This window comes from Pelophylax lessonae (genome assembly GCF_965119305.1).
Source record: "Pelophylax lessonae genome assembly, contig: HAP1_SCAFFOLD_843, whole genome shotgun sequence".
In the NCBI taxonomy this organism is placed as follows: domain Eukaryota; kingdom Metazoa; phylum Chordata; class Amphibia; order Anura; family Ranidae; genus Pelophylax; species Pelophylax lessonae.
In genome coordinates, this window is record NW_028119511.1 from 1 (window position 1) to 21531 (window position 21531).

The 21531-nt window shown below is 50.1% G+C and overlaps 1 protein-coding gene across 1 annotated transcript in view; it reads right to left on the minus strand.

Annotated features, from left to right (window-relative positions):
• Positions 1-9: 9 nt before the first annotated feature.
• Positions 10-21531, minus strand: part of LOC309544076 (eukaryotic translation initiation factor 4 gamma 3-like) — a gene marked incomplete at its 3' end in the record, with an annotated part of 40046 nt that continues 18524 nt past the window's right edge. Inside the window, exons 9-19 of the mRNA XM_082276462.1 lie at positions 12042-12130; positions 11268-11487; positions 9661-9845; positions 8175-8294; positions 6577-6753; positions 4526-4723; positions 3828-3974; positions 1308-1544; positions 1041-1145; positions 215-347; positions 10-117 (exon numbers count right to left, since the gene is read on the minus strand). Coding sequence (XP_082132588.1) covers positions 10-117; positions 215-347; positions 1041-1145; positions 1308-1544; positions 3828-3974; positions 4526-4723; positions 6577-6753; positions 8175-8294; positions 9661-9845; positions 11268-11487; positions 12042-12130 — 1719 coding nt within the window. The remainder of the gene's footprint in view (positions 118-214; positions 348-1040; positions 1146-1307; positions 1545-3827; positions 3975-4525; positions 4724-6576; positions 6754-8174; positions 8295-9660; positions 9846-11267; positions 11488-12041; positions 12131-21531) is intronic.

Consider the following 21531-nt stretch of genomic DNA (forward strand, 5'->3'; position numbering starts at 1 on the left):
GACCCCAACGATCGTTGCTCACCTTAGTGATCTTAAGGAACTTGGTGGGGTCCAGCACTCGGCTATTCTTTGCCCCTTGTACCGTATTCCAGCCGCCCTCCTCCACTCTCTGGACTCCTGCAGAGTGCACACACACACACAACAGTCAAGCACATGATTATCATAGAGAGATAGAAAAGATAACGGGGGGGGGGGGGGGGGGCTAAATTCTCACCTGGCCTTCGCTTCTCTTTGGTCATAAGCTGCTGGACCTTCCTCTGCTCTTCCTGCTCTTCAATCTTGGCCTCCTTGTGGATCTGCTCTATGGTTTTGGGTCCTTGGTCGGCTCTACGTGACACCCAGTTGCACTGCCGGAGGAGAGACGTTTGCTGGTTAGATGCGGTGTAAAGTTATTACAGCGAATATCGTCTAAATATATTTGTGTAGGCTGCAACTGCGGTCCTCTACTGAAGATGCCAGTTGTCTGGTGGCTATGGTGACCCAGTAGCTTTAAAGCACAATTCCAGACTTACCCAATCAGATGCCCGTTCATAGCGCTGGCTGTACTGGTTAGAAAATTAGCAGACCTCTTCCGTTTCCTCCCACTCCCCTCCCTGTTGTGTGCCTCCAATATACACAGCAATTCAATGGCTGCCGCTGCACTTCTGGGCTGCTCATGCAGCCTCCTCATGGGGCGGTCAGGCTGTCTAAGACACGCCCCCCCCCCCCTAGCATCTCCAACCTACAGCATGTAGTTAAGCAATGCGCCCAGAACTGCCCACAATAATGCTGATTGGTTCTAACACCAAATCTCTCCACCCCTAACACTGAGCAGAGGTGCCGTCCCATTGTAGGGCACCAAGTCTCTGAATGGTGGTGCACGTTTCTGTTTGTGTGTCCCCCATTACTCCTACCAGCCGACATTGAGGAGGATGGAACTACTACACCTCCTCCACTATTGAAACCAGCAGACCAGGACAACAGCCAATGTGCATCCAATGACAAGTCACCTTAAACATTTACCATCCGCTGACTGAACACCAGAGAAAGAGGTCTCCTACCAGTCTCAGGTCTATGACATCCTGCAACATGAATCGGATCCGCGATGAGGTCTTCCTCTCCTTCACAATCTTCTCCATCTGGTGGAAGTACTGGTCCATACGTGGCTGCAATATAAAATAAATAAATAAATCGGACACGGAACAAAGGGCTCCTGTCCCGACGTATGGAGGTCTATAACCCGGCAGAGCAGCGGTCACCGTGCACAGATCAGATAATGAATGGTCGGAAAGTTAACAACCTGCATGTCTGTCCTCTCCTTGGCTCACCTTCGCCTTCTCAAAATCTAGGTCTTTGCCGATAGTGGTGAGAAGGCGGCAGAGACATTCGAGGGACTCCTCGTCGTGGTTCTTCAGCAGCTTCACCACACAGTCATGCATAATGGCCTCCGTCAGCATCTTCAGCTTGAAAAGCTCACCAATAAACTTGATGTTTCCGATAGACCGCCTTCGGGCTTTGTCCCGGGATTCCTCCAGCTCATCCTGAAGACGGGTCTTCTCTTCTGACTGCAGAGGGACAAAGGAAGAACGTTAGGTTCAACCCGTTGGCTGACCTCTACACAGACTGTCCCCCTTCAGTCTATCATAATTGGTGCTTCAAGACTCTTCCACCTTACCAACCGCTCAATGTCCTCCAACCCTCTCTGCCAATCCCTCCAATGGCCTCCGTTCAGTGTCCATCTCTCTCTACCAATCCCTCCACTGGCCTCTGCTCCGTGTCCTCCACCTCGCTCTACCAATCCCTCCACTGGTTTCTATTCAGTGTCTTCCACCCCTCTCTGCCAATCCCTCCCACTGGCCTCCATTCAGTGTCTTCCACGCCCTCTCTGACAATCCCTCCCCCAGCCTCGACTCCGTGTCCCCCACCCCTCTCTATTGATCCCTCCACTAGTTTCCTTTCAGTGTCCTCCACCCCTTTCTGACAATCCCTTCACCGGCCTCCATTCAGTGTCCTCCCCTAGTCTCCACTCCGTGTTCTTCACCCCGCTCTGCCAATCCTTCCGATGGTTCATCACCTAACAACTAAAATTCAAAATACTAAAACATACAAAGCCATCTACAACTCTCTGCTCCACCCCATCACCTTCTACAATACTTCCATCCAGAGCCCCTCCCATCTCCTGGAATTCCCCACCACAATCTGTCCAGAGCCCCTCCCATCTCCTAGAATTCCACACCTCAATCTGTTCAGCTACCTACTACTCTGTCCCCCTTTAGATGAAAGGTGATTTTTCCTTGCACAATTCCAGGGATGTACAAGCAGGTCCTTAAACATCTTATCAAGCTTGCATTTGACTGTGAAGGATAAAAAAGTATAAACTCCAGCAGAGTATGAAATGTATAATCAGCGCCCCTGCAAATTGAAAAGTATAGACACACTGTAGGTGGGACGGATGTGTGTTGAGGGACATATACACTCCTATGCAGGTGGGATGGATGTGTGTTGAGGGACATATACACTCCTATGCAGGTGGGACGGATGTGTGTTGAGGGACATATACACTCCTATGCAGGTGGGACGGATGTGGGAAGAGGGACATATACACTCCTATGCAGGTGGGACAGATGTGTGTTGAGGGACATATATACTCCTATGCAGGTGGGACGGTTGTGTGTTGAGGGACATATACACTCCTATGCAGGTGGGACGGATGTGGGAAGAGGGACATATACACTCCTATGCAGGTGGGACGGATGTGTGTTGAGGGACATATACACTCCTATGCAGGTGGGACGGATGTGGGAAGAGGGACATATACACTCCTATGCAGGTGGGACAGATGTGTGTTGAGGGACATATATACTCCTATGCAGGTGGGACGGATGTGTGTTGAGGGACATATACACTCCTATGCAGGTGGGACGGATGTGTGTTGAGGGACATATACACTCCTATGCAGGTGGGACGGATGTGGGAAGAGGGACATATACACTCCTATGCAGGTGGGACGGATGTGTGTTGAGGGACATATACACTCCTATGCAGGTGGGACGGATGTGGGAAGAGGGACATATACACTCCTATGCAGGTGGGACAGATGTGTGTTGAGGGACATATATACTCCTATGCAGGTGGGACGGATGTGTGTTGAGGGACATATACACTCCTATGCAGGTGGGACGGATGTGTGTTGAGGGACATATACACTCCTATGCAGGTGGGACGGTTGTGTGTTGAGGGACATATACACTCCTATGCAGGTGGGACGGATGTGTGTTGAGGGACATATACACTCCTATGCAGGTGGGACGGATGTGTGTTGAGGGACATATACACTCCTATGCAGGTGGGACGGATGTGTGTTGAGGGACATATACACTCCTATGCAGGTGGGACGGATGTGTGTTGAGGGACATATACACTCCTATGCAGGTGGGACGGTTGTGTGTTGAGGGACATATACACTCCTATGCAGGTGGGACGGATGTGTGTTGAGGGACATATACACTCCTATGCAGGTGGGACGGATGTGTGTTGAGGGACATATACACTCCTATGCAGGTGGGACGGATGTGTGTTGAGGGACATATACACTCCTATGCAGGTGGGACGGTTGTGTGTTGAGGGACATATACACTCCTATGCAGGTGGGACGGATGTGTGTTGAGGGACATATACACTCCTATGCAGGTGGGACGGTTGTGTGTTGAGGGACATATATACTCCTATGCAGGTGGGACGGTTGTGTGTTGAGGGACATATATACTCCTATGCAGGTGGGACAGATGTGTGTTGAGGGACATATACACAAGTGCCATCACCCCAGCACATGGCGGTATGCACATTACCGTGTTTGCCAAATCCAAATCTTTCTGCTTTTTCTCAAACACATCATCATCAGCTTTGTCCTTCTCAAACTCCTTCTGGCAACGGTTTAGCAGCAGTTTGCGGAAATTCACGGTGCTCCCGGGCTTATCGGCCATCGGCACTTTCAACTAGAAGAGAAGGCAAGTCCATTACAGAGACAACCCAATTTTGAGAGCCAGTGAAGCTGGTATTTGCTCTGTAGGATGACTGAGATTGGTGGGAGGGACTGGCAGGCCCCTGTAATCAGCAAATCACCCTACCTCAGTGGTATCTGAAAGAATCCGTGTCATCCCTTTGGACAGCACACATGCTGCACAATAACTGAAATCTGCTCATCAGGTATTTGCTCACACTCTAAGAAGTGTAAGAAAGCAACTGATCTGGAGCATGCCGATCTAAAGGGATGCCTGGGATGTGTTCTTTCATATAAAGCTCAAGAACAGCAGTACAGTTACTGATGGCAGCTCCAAAGATCTTCCCACACATGACAAAGGGCAAAAATAACAATCAGAAAACGCTAATAGCCATGAGAGGCCGACCAATCATAGCATGGATCAGAAGAGGGGACCAAGTCTCCCCTCCTTTGTGGCAGGAAATTCCTCCTCGCAGTGGCTGCTCTTTCTGGACATTTCCCTACATTTATAAAAAGGCAGAAGAACTCCCCGGTCCCTTCACTCACCGTGGCAAGGCATCGGCACATGTTGGCATAAGCTACAGAGAAGCCGGGCTCATCGAGCGCCTTCTCGAAGACCAGATCAATAACGCCTTTCAGCCTCTCCTCCGTGTCCACCGTCAGGTCAGTCACTTGCTTCATCAGCTGGTTGAACATTTGTGGCGTCAGCTTGTTCAGGATGCTGCGAACCTTTCGGAAGAGAGCCTGCGCAGGAAAAGGGGCGGTGCACGGGTCAGACCCAATATCTCCATATCTCAGCACAATAGTATCAATATCAACAGTGATACATAATAACTATATTGTCTTCATGAACCCAGGAGAACGTCATCACCCAACCTGCAGTGCCTGGTATAGATCACACACCGAGGGGACATGGTCCTCCATGGACTGCAGGAAGGGGGGGCGCTCACTCATGGACTGCAGGAAGGGGGCGCTCACCCATGGACTGCAGCAAGGGGGCGCTCACCCATGGACTGCAGCAAGGGGGCGCTCACCCATGGACTGCAGCAAGGGGGCGCTCACCCATGGACTGCAGCAAGGGGGCGCTCACCCATGGACTGCAGCAAGGGGGCGCTCACCCATGGACTGCAGGAAGGCGGCGCTCACCCATGGACTGCAGGAAGGGGGCGCTCACCCATGGACTGCAGGAAGGGGGCGCTCACCCATGGACTGCAGGAAGGGGGCGCTCACCAGCTGAAGTGAATAGGACAATATATACCAGGTTTGTGATTTATCCAGGTATCATCCCCCAAAAAATATTCAACTAAAAAAGGACCCAAGAAATATATACAGGATTTTCCAGGTATGAAACCATACAAATGAACATAATAAAATGTGATTTAGCAAAAATGTTTGTATTAAAGAGCACAAGCAGGGCAGTGGAGTTCATAGAATCAAAGTTGTTGTTCATATGGTACAGATCCACTCTGAGTGTTATAAGGGGGGAGGTCCATCTCAGAGGTAAATAATTCTACCAACATTCCGAAAGCCTAAATCAAGAACATGGTTACCCCAATTGGAACTTTAAAGGTAGAAAGAAGAGTAGTAGAAAATATAACAAAAAGTAAAAAAATTACCAAAATTATGATGTAATACAGTCTAAAAACATGAATGTATAGGATAAATCCCATCATAAAACCATACAATATGAGGATAATATAATTGTTAAATGAAGAGCAATCGGAAACTCAGATCTGTTGGGACACCAAGCTGGCCAATGCGGTGTAGGAGGCCAAATTCAGAGAGGTGTTTGCCAAGCAGTCCTGGGCCTCCTACATCACATTGGCCAGCTTGGTGTACCAACAGACCCAAGTTTCAGGGTGCTGGGCTGCTTGGCGAACACTTCTCTGAATCTAGCCTCCTACACCACATTGGCCTGGGTGGAGCTTGGTGTCCTAACAGAGCAAAGCAAGGTCCATAAAGACATAGATGTGCGAGTTTGGGGTGCAGGAGCTTGACTGGCCTGCACAGAGTCCTGACCTCAATACGATAGAATGCCTTTGGAATAAATTTAAGCGCAGACTGCGAGCCAGGCATTCTCGTCCTACATCAGTGTCTGACCTCACAAATGCTCTTCTGGAAGAATGGTGAAACATTCCCATGGACACTCCTAAACCTTGTGGACGGCCTTCCTAGAAGAGTTGAAGCTGTTATAGCTGGAAAGGGCGAAACCAACTCAATATTGAACCCTACAGACTAAGACTGGGATGCCATTAAAGTTCATGTGTGTGTAAAGGCCGGCGTCCCAATACTTTTGACAATACAGTGTATTTATCTGAATATGGTGGGATCTAGCTATGGAGCTCCTCAATCTGCCAACCAACATACCAATCCTGCAAGGAAAGGGAACAGTCCGACCCCCAGCAGGAAGATCACCAGGAGAAGCCATACAGGTGAATGTATGTGCCAGACCGCACATTAGATACAAGTTGGCACACCCATTGAAGCCCCCCCACCCCAATACCGAGTGCCCTACCATCGGTCTTGGATCGAATTGTAGATCCAAGGGTCTACTCACCACAAAATCAGGAAGACATGACAATGGTTTCCTCTCTCACCTGGGTGCGAACAGCCTCGGGGTCCTCAGGCTGGCTGTCTCTCTTCACGGTGGGCTTCCAGGCATTCTCTGACTTCTTCAGATGGACATCCTCTGTCACCGAGATGTTCATGATAATTTTCCTCGGCTCCCTTCTCTGCCCCGGCTGTGACCTCCTGGGACCGCCAACATTCAGCAACTGGAAGATGGAAGTGTAAAAATGTCAAACGTTTCCTTTTTATTCTCCACCAATGAATCGCAACACGACGCGGTCACTTTATGGAAGCAAACGTGGCCATAACCAGCCTTACAGCAGCAGAAGAGTCTGCCACGGGGGCCACCAGTATGGGGTATAGGTAGTAACGGGGCACGGTCCTATCGGGGGCCGCCTGCCAGTGTCCCTACTTCTGCCGAAAGAAAAACAGGGTTGGAGTTAAATATGTCCAGCCCCTTCTTTTCCTGAATGAACGCAGTGAGCGATTGGTTCCAATCACTCACTGTGTCCATTCATCACTGAAACATAGTAAATTGTGTTTGCTATGCTTCAGTTTGTGAACGGGAAGCCTCAGCGCACCTCCCCTTCATTCACACCCCCACCCCCTCTACAGAGGGCAGGGATTTTATGTCGCACCCTGCACAGCACAGACCTGAGTGGAGGGAATGGACACAAACCCCTCTTTTCTCTACAGAGGGCAGGGATTCACATCGCACCCTACACAGCACATAACTGAGTGTAATCTGAGATCTGAGTGGAGGGAATGGACACAAACCCCTCTTCTCTACAGAAGCCAGGGATTCATGTCGCACCCTGCACAGCACAGAACTGAGTGTAATCGGAGACGCGAGTGGAGGGAATGGACACACACACCCCTCTTCTCTACAGAAGCCAGGGATTCATGTCGCACCCTGCACAGCACAGAACTGAGTGTAATCGGAGACGCGAGTGGAGGGAATGGACACACACACCCCTCTTCTCTACAGAAGCCAGGGATTCATGTCGCACCCTGCACAGCACAGAACTGAGTGTAATCGGAGACCTGAGTGGAGGAAATGGACACAAACCCCTCTTCTCTACAGAAGCCAGGGATTCATGTCGCACCCTACACAGCACAGAACTGAGTGTAATCTGAAACTTCAGTGGAGGGAATGGACACAAATCCCTCTTCTCTACAGAGGGCAGGGATTTCAGGTTGCACCCTGCACAGCAAAGAGCGGAGTGTAATCTGAGACCTGAGTGGAGGAAATGGACACAAATCCCTCTTCTCTACAGAGGGCAGGAGGCAGGGATTTCAGGTCGCACCCTGCACAGCACAGAGTTGAGTGTAATCTGAGACCTAAGTGGATGGAATGGACACCACCCCACCCTTACACAGTCTCATAGGAAAACATGCACAGCTGAGACTGTCAATCACTGGTTTTGTGCTGGAGAAACCCCCCCCCCCCCCTCAAACCCCTTGGATTTGGCATAACATATCAGAAGTAATTGAGGGAGGAAGGAGGCAGCAGGCAGAAATCACACTAAGTACTTCGGATTGAGGAGATTAAAGTAAAGAAGGATATTGCTTTGTTCATTTCAGAGGTTCACAACAATGAACTAATAATATAAACAGAAATACTTACAGGTACCCCGCGCCCCCCTGGGGCTAACCGTCCAAAATCTGCGTATGCTGGGGTGAAGTCCGGCCCCTTCTGCAGCATGCGCGTGTCCAGAGTCCTCATGGGCAGCTTCGGCTGATTGATCTGTAGGTGGACGAGACATGATGAAATGTAAAAAGACGTGTGCGTCAGGATGTGACATCAGGACGGGGTAAAAAGTGGGGCCTCCGTCGGGACGGGGTACAAAGGGGGGCCTCTACATAAAGGGTCAGGGGGGCCTTTTCTGGAGAGGATTGGTTCTGATGGATTCGGAATTCATAGATCCGCTCCGGCCGTGTTCTCGGATCACCTTCATTATACAAGAAAATACTCCGATCTATAAGAGGCGACCGTTTCTCCCCCCCCCCCCCTGGAATGTCATATTTAAATCGGGGACCCCTGAGGGTAGAAGGAACGCCCTCCCCCGAAATTGGTTTTTGTTTTTAGCCTTTCCAGCGCTGAACCGAAAATCAATAACTTTTCCCACTTTTATAAACCGGCCCCCAGGAGCCCACCGAGCGCCTAAAGAGCGAGCCCACACTGCAAGGGTTAATGACTCCTTTATGTATGAAAGATTAATAAAAGGAGATATACTTACCCCATCCCCCACTCCTCCCCACAGCATCTGCGCCCCCCCCCCCCCCCAAATCTCTATTGGTCTAGGATCCTGAAGTCATCAAGACCAGAACAGGGTTCAAAGCCAATGACATGAGAATGCGGACGGACAGTCCGGCGCCGCGTCGAGGGAGAGGTGGAGGGACAGTCCAGGGCCGGATCGCGGCAGGGGTGGAGGGACAGTCCAGGGCCGGATCGCGGCAGGGGTGGAGGGACAGTCCAGGGCCGGATCGCGGCAGGGGTGGAGGGACAGTCCAGGGCCGGATCGCGGCAGGGGTGGAGGGACAGTCCAGGGCCGGATCGCGGCAGGGGTGGAGGGACAGTCCAGGGCCGGATCGCGGCAGGGGTGGAGGGACAGTCCAGGGCCGGATCGCGGCAGGGGTGGAGGGACAGTCCAGGGCCGGATCGCGGCAGGGGTGGAGGGACAGTCCAGGGCCGGATCGCGGCAGGGGTGGAGGGACAGTCCAGGGCCGGATCGCGGCAGGGGTGGAGGGACAGTCCAGGGCCGGATCGCGGCAGGGGTGGAGGGACAGTCAACCACCAGTAGCGCAGTGCTGAATAGCAAAAAATAACCTGGTCATGAAAGGGGGGGGTAAAACCTTGCAGAGTTGAAGTCGGTAACGTAAAATGGTTTCTCCTGTCCCCTATACAAAACATGCTATTAACCCTTGGAGTGCAGGCATCATTACTTTTTTAGCTGCCCGGGGTTTGTTTGAAGTACTGGAAGAGAAGATAACACAGCCAGCACCCGGACAGAACACATCATCCCTCCACCATGGAAATCACAGAGAGAGGACAGAACACCCACAATGGCACCACACACAGACTGCACCTAGACACCTCCCTCTCTCCTCACTTTGTCCAGGACCACGTCACTGATGGGCGGCAAGCCTTCTGGTTTCTGCACACAGGCCGGCATAAACTGGAAGCCCAGCAGGAAGTCCCGGTTATACTGACGCTTTCCATCGTGCGGTACGTAAGAAGCCGGCACTGCCGGGACATCCGGGGACACATCTGTGGGCTGCTCTGCCAGGATGACACCTGCATAGGACAAGGGAGGAAGCAATTCACAGAGGTGAGAGAAGGCATCACACGCAGCGTGTACAGATATACTGTATGTGCGTCTATCCGCTGACCGTCTCCTGACCTACAATCCGGCAACGCATGTCTGTACAGATATACTGTATGTGCGTCTATCCGCTGACCGTCTCCTGACCTACAATCCGGGAACGCATGTCTGTACAGATATACTGTATGTGCGTCTATCCGCTGACCGTCTCCTGACCTACAATCCGGGAACGCATGTCTGTACAGATATACTGTATGTGCGTCTATCCGCTGACCGTCTCCTGAACTACAATCCGGCAACGCATGTCTGTACAGATATACTGTATGTGCGTCTATCCGCTGACCGTCACCTGACCTACAATCCGGCAACGCATGTCTGTACAGATATACTGTATGTGCGTCTATCCGCTGACCGTCTCCTGACCTACAATCCGGGAACGCATGTCTGTACAGATATACTGTATGTGTGTCTATCCGCTGACCGTATCCTGACCTACAATCCGGGAACGCATGTCTGTACAGATATACTGTGTATGTGCGTCTATCCACCTGACCTACAATCCGGGAAGGCTCTGACGGGGGACACAGATGTGAGGGAAGGCTCTGACGGAGGACACAGATGTGAGGGAAGGCTCTGACGGGGGACACAGATGTGAGGGAAGGCTCTGACGGGGGACACAGATGTGAGGGAAGGCTCTGACGGAGGACACAGATGTGAGGGAAGGCTCTGACGGGGGACACAGATGTGAGGGAAGGCTCTGACGGGGGACACAGATGTGAGGGAAGGCTCTGACGGAGGACACAGATGTGAGGGAAGGCTCTGACGGAGGACACAGATGTGAGGGAAGGCTCTGACGGAGGACACAGATGTGAGGGAAGGCTCTGACGGGGGACACAGATGTGAGGGAAGGCTCTGACGGGGGACACAGATGTGAGGGAAGGCTCTGACGGGGACACAGATGTGAGGGAAGGCTCTGACGGAGGACACAGATGTGAGGGAAGGCTCTGACGGGGACACAGATGTGAGGGAAGGCTCCGACGGGGGACACAGATGTGAGGGAAGGCTCTGACGGGGACACAGATGTGAGGGAAGGCTCTGACGGGGACACAGATGTGAGGGAAGGCTCTGACGGGGGACATAGATGTGAGGGAAGGCTCCGACGGGGACACAGATGTGCAAGGAGTCTCTGATAGGAATATAAATGTTAATATATATGTTAATATATAAATAACTTTTTTTCAGCCCTCCAATTTTTGTAAAATCTAGAATGCGGCCCTCGGGCTAAAAAGTTTGGAGACCCCATGTACTAGATCTATAAAACACCACCTGCTGAATACGAACAGACTGGGCCCTGAAACTCCCAATACAGGAACTCTGAATGGGCCAACCATTACCTGACTTGAAGGGGTAACCCTCCTCCGGGCCCAGCGGAACCTCTCCATCGCCCTCTGAGATGGTGTCTGCCCCGTTCCGGAAGGGTTCGGCCTCACCGTTCTCTTCTGGCAGTTTAGAGTTAAGGATCGGGTGATCGACCTCTGCATTGACAACGTCACCGTCGTCCTCCTGCTCCATCTCCGCAGCCTCCTCCTCTTCCGCCTCACCCTGTTCCTGCAGCTGGCACAGAGAAAGAAGGGGGAGGGGCAGTGACAAACCAATGTAATTCTACCAATGTACGGAGTCCTCACTGCAGACCTCCGCTTTGTACAAATGTAATTCTGAGTTCCTCACTGAGGCACAGGGGGTGATATCTGCAGTGCCCTGTACCTTGGAGCAGATTTGGTGAGGGACCCAGAGAGCAGACAGTGAGTATATCTTGGTTCTGAGGGGGATGGGAAGGGGTTAATATTTGCCTGAAGATGGGGGTTTTACCAGGCCGTTCTGTCCTTAGGTATTGCGGCTTTCTATGACACCAACAATGTGTTCTGCAGTCTAAATAAAAAATACATGGCATCACAAAGGAACCAGATTGATGGATTTTATTTGGCAGGGACTAGAAGAGCGCAGCGGTTCCTGGAACGGTTACAGGAAAAGATTATCTAACAGCTGCATCGAGGACTGGAGGGGAGTTTGGTAAAAGAGTCTTCTTAGTGGAAGAGCATACAGTCGGCTGTAACAGAGACACAACCAAAACCGGCCGAGTCATCAGACAACCCTGCGACCGGACTCACCTCAACATCGGATGGCAGGACCTCGTCGGCGTGCGGGTTCTCGTCTTTTGGTTTCTGCCACATCTTTGGTGCAGCTGCCGCGGTCTGCGCTGTAAGGAGAAGAGACGGTGATGTGAGTTTTCTGGCTATTACCATCCCCCTGTGTGTCACTGAATTCGGCTCTTCCTGAGACTCAGGAACATGTGATCAGGCCAGCACTAATTTAATCTGTAATACCAGCAGACAAGCATCACCTTTATTTATACACACAGTCTGCTCCATCCAGAATACATAAATATCTCCACTCATTACAATGCGGTGTGTCCGAAGAGGAGCGGTGAGAAAACCCTTACAGAGAGAAGGCCCTTTATAGTGAGAAGGCCCTCTATAGTGTGAAGAACCCAATGACAAGACGACACTCTATAGCGAGAAGGCCCTCTATAGTGAGAAGAACCCAATGGCAAGACGACCCTCTATAGTGAGAAGGCCCTCTATAGTGAGAAGAACCTAAGAGAGAGAGAAGACCCTTATGGAGAGAAGATCCCTATAGACAGAAGACCCTCTATAGTGAGAAGAACCTAAGGGAGGGAAGACCCTTATAGAGCAAAGCTTCTCTATAGTGAGAAGAACCCAAAACCAAGAAGACGATTATGAGAAGACCACCTCCATAGTGAGAAGAACCTAAAAGGAGAGACACCTATCGAAAAGAAGATCCTCTGGAGTGAGAAGAACCTAACACCAAGAAGACCATTATGAGAAGACCTTCATAGTGAAAATACCCTCTATAGTGAGAAGAGCCTAACGGAGAGAAGACCATTACGGGAAGAAGACCTCTATAGTGAAAAGAACCTAAGAGAAAGAAGACCCTTATGGAGAGAAGAGCCCTATAGACAGAAGATCCTCTATAGTGAAGAGAGCCTAAAGGAGAGAAGACCATTACTGGAAGAAGACCTCTATAGTAAGAAGTGCCTAAGGGAGAGAAGACCCTTATCCAAAAGGAAAATACTCTAGAGTGAGAGGAGCCCAACACCAAGAAGACCCTTGAGGAGGGAATACTCTCTACAGTAAGAGTTTAAAAGGCAAGAAAACGCTTATGGAGGGAACGCCCTATATGGTAAGAAGAACCTAACGCTAAGAAGAACTTCTATAGTAAGAGGGACATAATGGAGCCTTAAAAGCGATAATCTCCTCTATAGTGAGAAGAAACCAGTGTCAAGAAGACCATTATTAAAAGACCTCTATAGTGAGAGGGACCCAAGAGAGAGAAGATCCCTATGGACAGAGGACCCTCTTTAGTAAGAAGAACCTAATGCCAAGAAGACCCTCTATAGTGAGAAGAACCTAAGGGAGGGAAGACCCTTCTAGAACAAAGCTCCTCTATAGTGAGAAGAACCCAAAACCAAGAAGACAATTATGAGAAGACCACCTCCATAGTGAGAAGAACCTAAAAGGAGAGAAGACACCTATGGAAAAGAAGATCCTCTGGAGTGAGAAGAACCTAACACCAAGAAGACCATTATGAGAATAAGACCTTCATAGTGAGAATACCCTCTATAGCGAGAAGAGCCTGAAGGAGGGAAGACCTTTATGGAGAAAAGATTCTCTAAAGTGAGGAGAAATGAACACCAAGATGACCATTATGGGAAGAAGACCTCTATAGTGAGAAGAGGCTAACAGAGAGAAGACCCTTATCAAAAAGATGATCCTCTAGAGTGAGAAGAGTCTAACAACAAGAAGACACTTAAGGGGAGAATACTCTTTACAGTAAGAGCTTAAAGACAAGAAGACCCTTATGGAGGGAAGTCCCTCTATACTAAGAAAAACCTAATGCTAAGAAGAGCCTCTATAGTAAGGATATAATGGAGAGCAGACCCTTAAAGGGAGACACTCCTCTATAGTGAGAAGAACCAAATGCCAAGAAGACCATTATGAAAAGAAGACCTCCATAGTGAGAATACCCTCTGTAATGAGAAGAGCCTAATGGAGAGAGGATCTATAGTAATCGGTTCTAATATAGTAAAGTACCTTTACGGGAAAAAAAAGATTTTCTAAAGTGAGAAGAACCCAACTCCAAGAAGACCATTATTGGAAGAAGACCTCTATAGTCTAAGAGAGAAAAGACTATAGAGTCTATAGAGAAAAGCCTAAGGGAGAGAAGACCCTTACCCAAAAGAAGATCCGCTAGAGTGAGAGGAACCTAACACAAAGAAGACCCTTAAGAGGAGATTACCCTCTACAGTAAGAGCTTAAAGGCAGGAAGATCCCTTATAGTAAGAAGAACCTAATGCTAAGAAGACTCTCCATAGTGAGAAGAACCTAATGACAAGAAGACTCTCCATAGTGAGAAGAACCTAATGACAAGAAGACTCTCCATAGTGAGAAGAACCTAATGACAAGAAGACCCTCTATAGTGAGAAGGACCTAATGACAAGAAGACCCTCTATAGTGAGAAGAACCTAATGACAAGAAGACCCTCTATAGTGAGAAGAACCTAATGACAAGAAGACCCTCTATAGTGAGAAGGACCTAAGAGAGAGAAAAGCCTTATGGAGAGAAGTTCCCTATGGACAGAGGACCCTCTATAGGTATCAGTCCAGCAAGACTAAAGGGGGGATGGAGTAAGGACTAAAAAATTGGCGTAGTGAGCAGAATGAGGAGAGCACTGAGGGGGATAGAAATGAGCTCCATCTATGAAGGTGAGGCCAGAGAGAGGATAATAGAAATCCTGTCAATGACTGAATATCCACTTCAATACGTATATATACGCTGCAGCTTAAAGGTGGTTTTCCCGGGTTATGGCTGAAGCTATCATCCATAACACCAGTATTTTTTTTTTTTCTCAGCTTCCAATTTTCTCTCTCATAAAAGCTATCCAAGAGGCTGATTAGCAGCTGGTCAGAGGTGAGGAGATACCAAACCATCTCAGTTCACCTCTATGATCTCAGAGGACTGGAGCGACGCCTAGACTTTGACCGCGGTGGTTGTGCTGGGGGAGGCTGCAGAGAGTCTCACTCTCTATGTGACTTGACTACTTATCCCGCGCTGACCGCGGTGGTTGTGCTGGGGGAGGCTGCAGAGAGTCTCACTCTCTATGTGACTTGACTACTTATCCCGCGCTGACCGCGGTGGTTGTGCTGGGGGAGGCTGCAGAGAGTCTCACTCTCTATGTGACTTGACTACTTATCCCGCGCTGACCGCGGTGGTTGTGCTGGGGGAGGCTGCAGAGAGTCTCGCCGTATGACGGCGTGTCCTAGTTCTGAAGAGTCGCTGCAGACAGACGCCGAGGGATAATTCATACGCCGATTACTGTGCGGGAATTTACAGAGGAGACTTGAAAGACCCCTGACTCCATCTCGCCGCTCTCAGAACTTTCCGGATAATGACACAGCCAATGCGGGTGTTCGGAGGGTAAATTGAGTGCGCGGTTTAATAACTTATCAGCGCGGCGCAGGATTTGCTGGCTGCAATCTATAAAGGAACACGAGCGTCAGTCAGTCTGGAGATAAACGGCTTTTGTTTCATGTTACGGAGCCTGCGTCTCATCACAGAGGAGGAACGCTCTGCGGAGAGCGAAGAAAAATCAGACAGGACATTACGCAGAAACATCCCTGAGACGTCCTTCGCAGCCCAATGTGACCGATCTCTGCAACCAGAGAGGAACGGCTAATCCACTAACCCGGCCTTACATGAGGCAATCTGATAGGCCGACCCAAACTTCCATTCCCGATAAGCAATCGGAAAATGGCGTTTTACACCAAGCGAGGAAACGGGACAGAAATGGCCAACTGATCTCAGTCCATTCTCAGCCATTCAATCACCAACGCCATCATCAACTCACCCCCTCCCCCGTATTATAAATTTAACACTTGCTGACACGGCCTTTTCTGGAATTATTCGCTTACAGGTTTATACTATTTTTGCTAGAAAATTACTTAGAACCCCAAACATTATATCGCTTTTTTTTTTTTTTTAAGCAGAGACCCTAGAGCAGTGTTTCTCAACCAGGGTTCCTCCAGAGGTTGCTAGGGGTTCCTTGCGAAATGGGCAATTTCTGCCACTCAGATAAGTTCCCAATGACACCATTGATCTTTTTATCTATCTGGAAGGAGGTAATTCTTCCCAATGTCCACCAGTATAAGGAGCATTCATTCCACCGACCATCACACCAATGTATCATTGCTGTTAGTTGTGAATATAGTCATTTTTAGCAGGGGTTCCCTGAGACCTAAAAATTATTTCAAGGGTTCCTCTGTGTTGAAAAGGTTGAGAAAGGCTGCCCTAGAGAATAAAATGGCAGTTGTTGCAATTTTTATATGTCACACTGAAATTGCGCAGCCATCCTTGAAACACAATTTTTTGGGAACAAATTGGATTTTTGTCTTACCATAAAATCCTTTTCTCTGATGTTCATTGACGGACAGCTCCAGAATCTTCTTGACTATTGGGTTATGCTGCCCCCTACAGGAGTAAGACACTAGGCAGGAAAAAGCTTTACCATGTTTATGGGGCAGTCCCAGGGGGTATACTCCCACTACAAGAAAACAACAAGAGAAGGGCGCACCGACCTTGTGCATTACCACCTAAAAGTTTATTAAAATCAAAGAAGGGTAGTGTACAATATACTCACAAATGTAGGATATGAACAAGCATATAGGAAACGGGCACCGCTCGCTTCCAGGACCCTTCTCTATTGCTGGATTGCGTGATGGCGTCCTCAAAACCTGATGTGGCCTACGCGTTTCGAGGGAGGAGCCTCTTCCTCAGAGCCAAAATCGCCACTCTCTGAGGAAGAGAGTCCTCCCTTGAAACACGTAAGCCACATCAGGTTTTGAGGACGCCATCACGCAATCCAGCAGTAGAGAAGGGTCCTGGAAGCTAGCGGTTCCCATTTCCTATATGCTTGTTCATAATCCTACGTTTGTGAGTATATTGTACACTACTCTTCTTTGATTTTAATTAACCTTTAGGTGGTAATGCACAAGGTCGGTGCGCCCTTCTCTTGTTGTTTTCTTGTAGTGCCTTTTGGATACCCTTGGTCCTGAGGGGGGTCAGCAAGACCGTTCCATTTGTGTCATAAAACCCCTAGAACATTCACCTTCCCGCATACCATTCGAGCGCAGGAGAGATATTGTTGTTTTTTGGTATACTCCCACTTCCTGCTATAGGCACTCAGTATTGTTGCAAGCAGTGTCCGAAGATAAATAACCCAACTCAATAGAGGGGTGGGTGCTGCGTCCGCCAATGAACATTAGAGAAAAGGATTTTACGGCAAGACAAAAAACCAATTTTCTCTTTTTCGTTCATTGACGGACACAGCTCCAGAAACTTCTTGAGCATCGGGACGTCCCAAAGCAGTGGGGGTCCCAAAACATGAGGGGTGGGAAAAAACACAGCAGAAATAAATTCCCAAAGGCTAAACCTAACCACCCAGGTAACACGAAGCTCAACCAGTAACAACTGGAGCTCATCTGAAACATACACCCTCAAAGAGCAGCCAGCAAAACCTTGCGGCCAAAGCAGCATCCGCAGATGCCAGCATACTTTGGAAACATTTAGTGAAAGTGTGCACAGATGACCAGTGGCCACCTTGCAAACCTGCATCACTGACACCTAATAGCGGAAGGCCCACAAGGCACTTAGTGCCCGCATAGAATGCGCCTTAACAGGGAAAGGAGTACCTGACCCTTGATTGAATAGGCCTGCACCACCGTCTGTCTGATCCATCTGGAAATGGTTGTGGCAAACGCGGCCAAACCCTTGCAAGGTCCATCCACAAGGACAAATAGCAGGTCCGATTTCCTAAATGACTTGGTATCTGCCGGGTACACAATGAACGCCCGAACCACAGCCAGAGAATGCAAGGCAACCTCCTTAGGATGCCTAGGCTTAGGACACAGGGATAGAAACACCATTTCTTCATTCAGATGGAAACCAGAAACAACCTTAGGAAGGACCGACAAAGATGAAAAACCACTTTATCTCCGTGAACCACCAAGGTGAACGACAAGACAAGCTGCCAGCTCTGACACCCTACGTGCAGAAGAAAAGGCCACCAAGAAGGCTACCTTCTGGGACAATGTAATCAGAATCTTGGGAATATTTTTCAACGTTTACTGAAGAACCGATAGCACCAAGTTGAGATCCCACGACGGCAATAGAAACCGCACTTGGGGAGCCAAGTGGCGAACCCCCTGAACAAAGGTGCGAACCAAAGAATGCGTAGCCAAAGAATGTTGAAAGAGAACTGCCAAGGCCGAACCTGGCCCTTGATGGTACCCAAGGCCAGACGCTGCTCAACACCTTGTTGGAGGAAAGCCAAACTCCAAATCATCGAAAAAGGAGCGGGGATGAACCCAAGAGATTCACACCCGCAAAGTACGCTCCTCAAAGGCGATGGTAAATCTTCATAGAAGTAGATTTACTAGTCTGCAGCAGCGTGGGAATCACCCATTCAGACAACACTCTATCCTTCAGCACCAGGCTTCCGACAGCCAAGCCGTTATGCCAGTGACCGTAAGGCAAGATGGAAAATTGGTCCTTGGGCCAACAGATCTCCTCTAAGAGGAAGTCTCCAAGGAGCATCGGCGACCAACCGTATCAGATCTGCGTACCAAGACCGGCGAGGCCAGTCTGAAGCCACTAGGATGGCCGCAATCCCTTCTGCCTCTAACCTACGCAGGAATCTTGGCAGAAGCTCTAGAAGGGGAAAGACGTATATAGCAGACAATACTGGCCCCAAAGGAGCCACCAGTGAGTCTGTGGAGTCGGCCAGAGGATCCCGAGACACAAACCTAAGCACCTTCCTGTTGAGACGAGAGACCAACAGGACCACCTTGGGAGCTCCCCACCGGAGACAAAACTGATGAAAACACCTCCAGGGGAAAAGAGCCACAGTGACTATTTAGAGAGGCTGGGGGGGATAGAGTGGAACCCGGGGGCCCACATCCACCCCGCAAGACCACCAAGGGGGGGCGACACTACCTACCACACCATGGAACTGGTTGGGCATCACTCCAGGCAGACCACCGCACCATCTTGGAATGGGGGATGCTGCGGGCCAGGGGTACGCTGCGACTCAGGTCATGACGAGGTCTGAGCATCCTCACGAGAGGTTTAACTTGCTGGCCAGCCCCCGTCCAGTGGGGCTTTGTTGCGGCCAACCTATCGCAGAGCTGAGATTGGGTTGCGCTCGCTGGCTGGACTGGGGAGACAGTAAGGATCTAGAATATCCAGTGCATCGCCCAGTCCAACAGTTGATAGTTCTCACAGGAACAGAAAATAAGAGGAAAAAAATCTATTTCAAAAAGAAAAAAATGCTACGTCCGGAGAATGCCAGCAAGGAACAAGGCAGAAAGTGGGAGTATATCCCCTGGGACTGCCCCATAGCCGTGGTAAAACTTTTTCCTGCCTAGTGTCCTAATACTGTAGGAGGCAGCATAACCCAATGATCAAGAAGATTCCGGAGCTGTGTCCGTCAATGAAAGAAAGAGAAAAGAGATTTCATCTCTAAATACGGAAAGGTTTCTTCACAGTAAGAGCTATGAAAATGTGGAATAGACTCCCTCCAGAGGTGGATCTGGCCAGCTCAGTTGATTGCTATAAGGCAGAGCTGGATTCTTCCCTGGGTGTACATAATACAACTGGATACTAATATTCATAGGTAAAGTTGATCCAATCCGATTGCCTCTCGGAGGATCAGGAAGGAATTTTCTACCATGCTGGAGCAAATTGGATCATGCTTTGTTGGGGTTTTTTGCGTTCCTCTGGATCAACTGCGGGTATAGGATTGTGTATATGGGATTGTATGTTTTTATCCCCCCCCCCTTTATTGGTGGAACTAGATGGACTTGGTCTGGTTCAAAAAAAAAAAGACACAACTATGTCAATTTAAAATAAATTAGAACTAGTTCGGTATAGACGAGGTCCATCACCTACAGGACACTAATGGGGGAAGGGTAACAGGCCTACACCCAAGGAGACAATAACCAAAAGCGTTGAGAGTGCCCAGTCACCGGTTAGCAGCCTGTAACCCGGGGTCTATGAATTCCCAGCCTGTGTCCTGTACTGTACATTCTAATAAAGTTTTTTTTTTTTTTTTTTTTTTAAAGCAGCAACAAAACATTTGTTTTTAAATATATATATATATATATATACACACACACACACAGGTGCATCTCATAAAATATCAAACGGGAAATTTATTTCAGTAATTCAATTCAAAAAGGTAAACTCATATTTTATGTAGAGGTGTTACACACAGAGTGAGAGATTTCACACATTTTTCTCTTAATTTTGATGATTATGGCTTACAGCGAGTGACACCCCAAAATTCAGTATCTTAGAAAATTAAATTTTTACATAAGACTAATAAAAATAAATTGGATTTTTGACTTACCGTAAAGTCCATTTCCCTGATGTTCATTGACGGACACAGCTCCTGATCTTAACCATTGGGTTATACTGTCCCCTTCAGGAGTAAGACACTAGGCAGAAAAAAAGGCTGGCTACGCCCAGGGGGTATTGCCCCTCTCTAAGCTATAGGCACTCAGTTTTATTACAAGCAGTGTCAGGAGAATTACAAGTCCGCAGAGGGGGCGGGAGCTGTGTCCGTCCGCAGAGGGGGCGGGAGCTGTTGTCCGTCCGCAGAGGGGGCGGGAGCTGTTGTCCGTCCGCAGAGGGGGCGGGAGCTGTTGTCCGTCCGCAGAGGGGGCGGGAGCTGTTGTCCGTCCGCAGAGGGGGCGGGAGCTGTTGTCCGTCCGCAGAGGGGGCGGGAGCTGTTGTCCGTCCGCAGAGGGGGCGGGAGCTGTTGTCCGTCCGCAGAGGGGGCGGGAGCTGTTGTCCGTCCGCAGAGGGGGCGGGAGCTGTTGTCCGTCCGCAGAGGGGGCGGGAGCTGTTGTCCGTCCGCAGAGGGGGCGGGAGCTGTTGTCCGTCCGCAGAGGGGGCGGGAGCTGTTGTCCGTCCGCAGAGGGGGCGGGAGCTGTTGTCCGTCCGCAGAGGGGGCGGGAGCTGTTGTCCGTCCGCAGAGGGGGCGGGAGCTGTTGTCCGTCCGCAGAGGGGGCGGGAGCTGTTGTCCGTCCGCAGAGGGGGCGGGAGCTGTTGTCCGTCCGCAGAGGGGGCGGGAGCTGTTGTCCGTCCGCAGAGGGGGCGGGAGCTGTTGTCCGTCCGCAGAGGGGGCGGGAGCTGTTGTCCGTCCGCAGAGGGGGCGGGAGCTGTTGTCCGTCCGCAGAGGGGGCGGGAGCTGTTGTCCGTCCGCAGAGGGGGCGGGAGCTGTTGTCCGTCCGCAGAGGGGGCGGGAGCTGTTGTCCGTCCGCAGAGGGGGCGGGAGCTGTTGTCCGTCCGCAGAGGGGGCGGGAGCTGTTGTCCGTCCGCAGAGGGGGCGGGAGCTGTTGTCCGTCCGCAGAGGGGGCGGGAGCTGTTGTCCGTCCACAGAGGGGGCGGGAGCTGTTGTCCGTCCACAGAGGGGGCGGGAGCTGTGTCCGTCCACAGAGGGGGCGGGAGCTGTGTCCGTCCA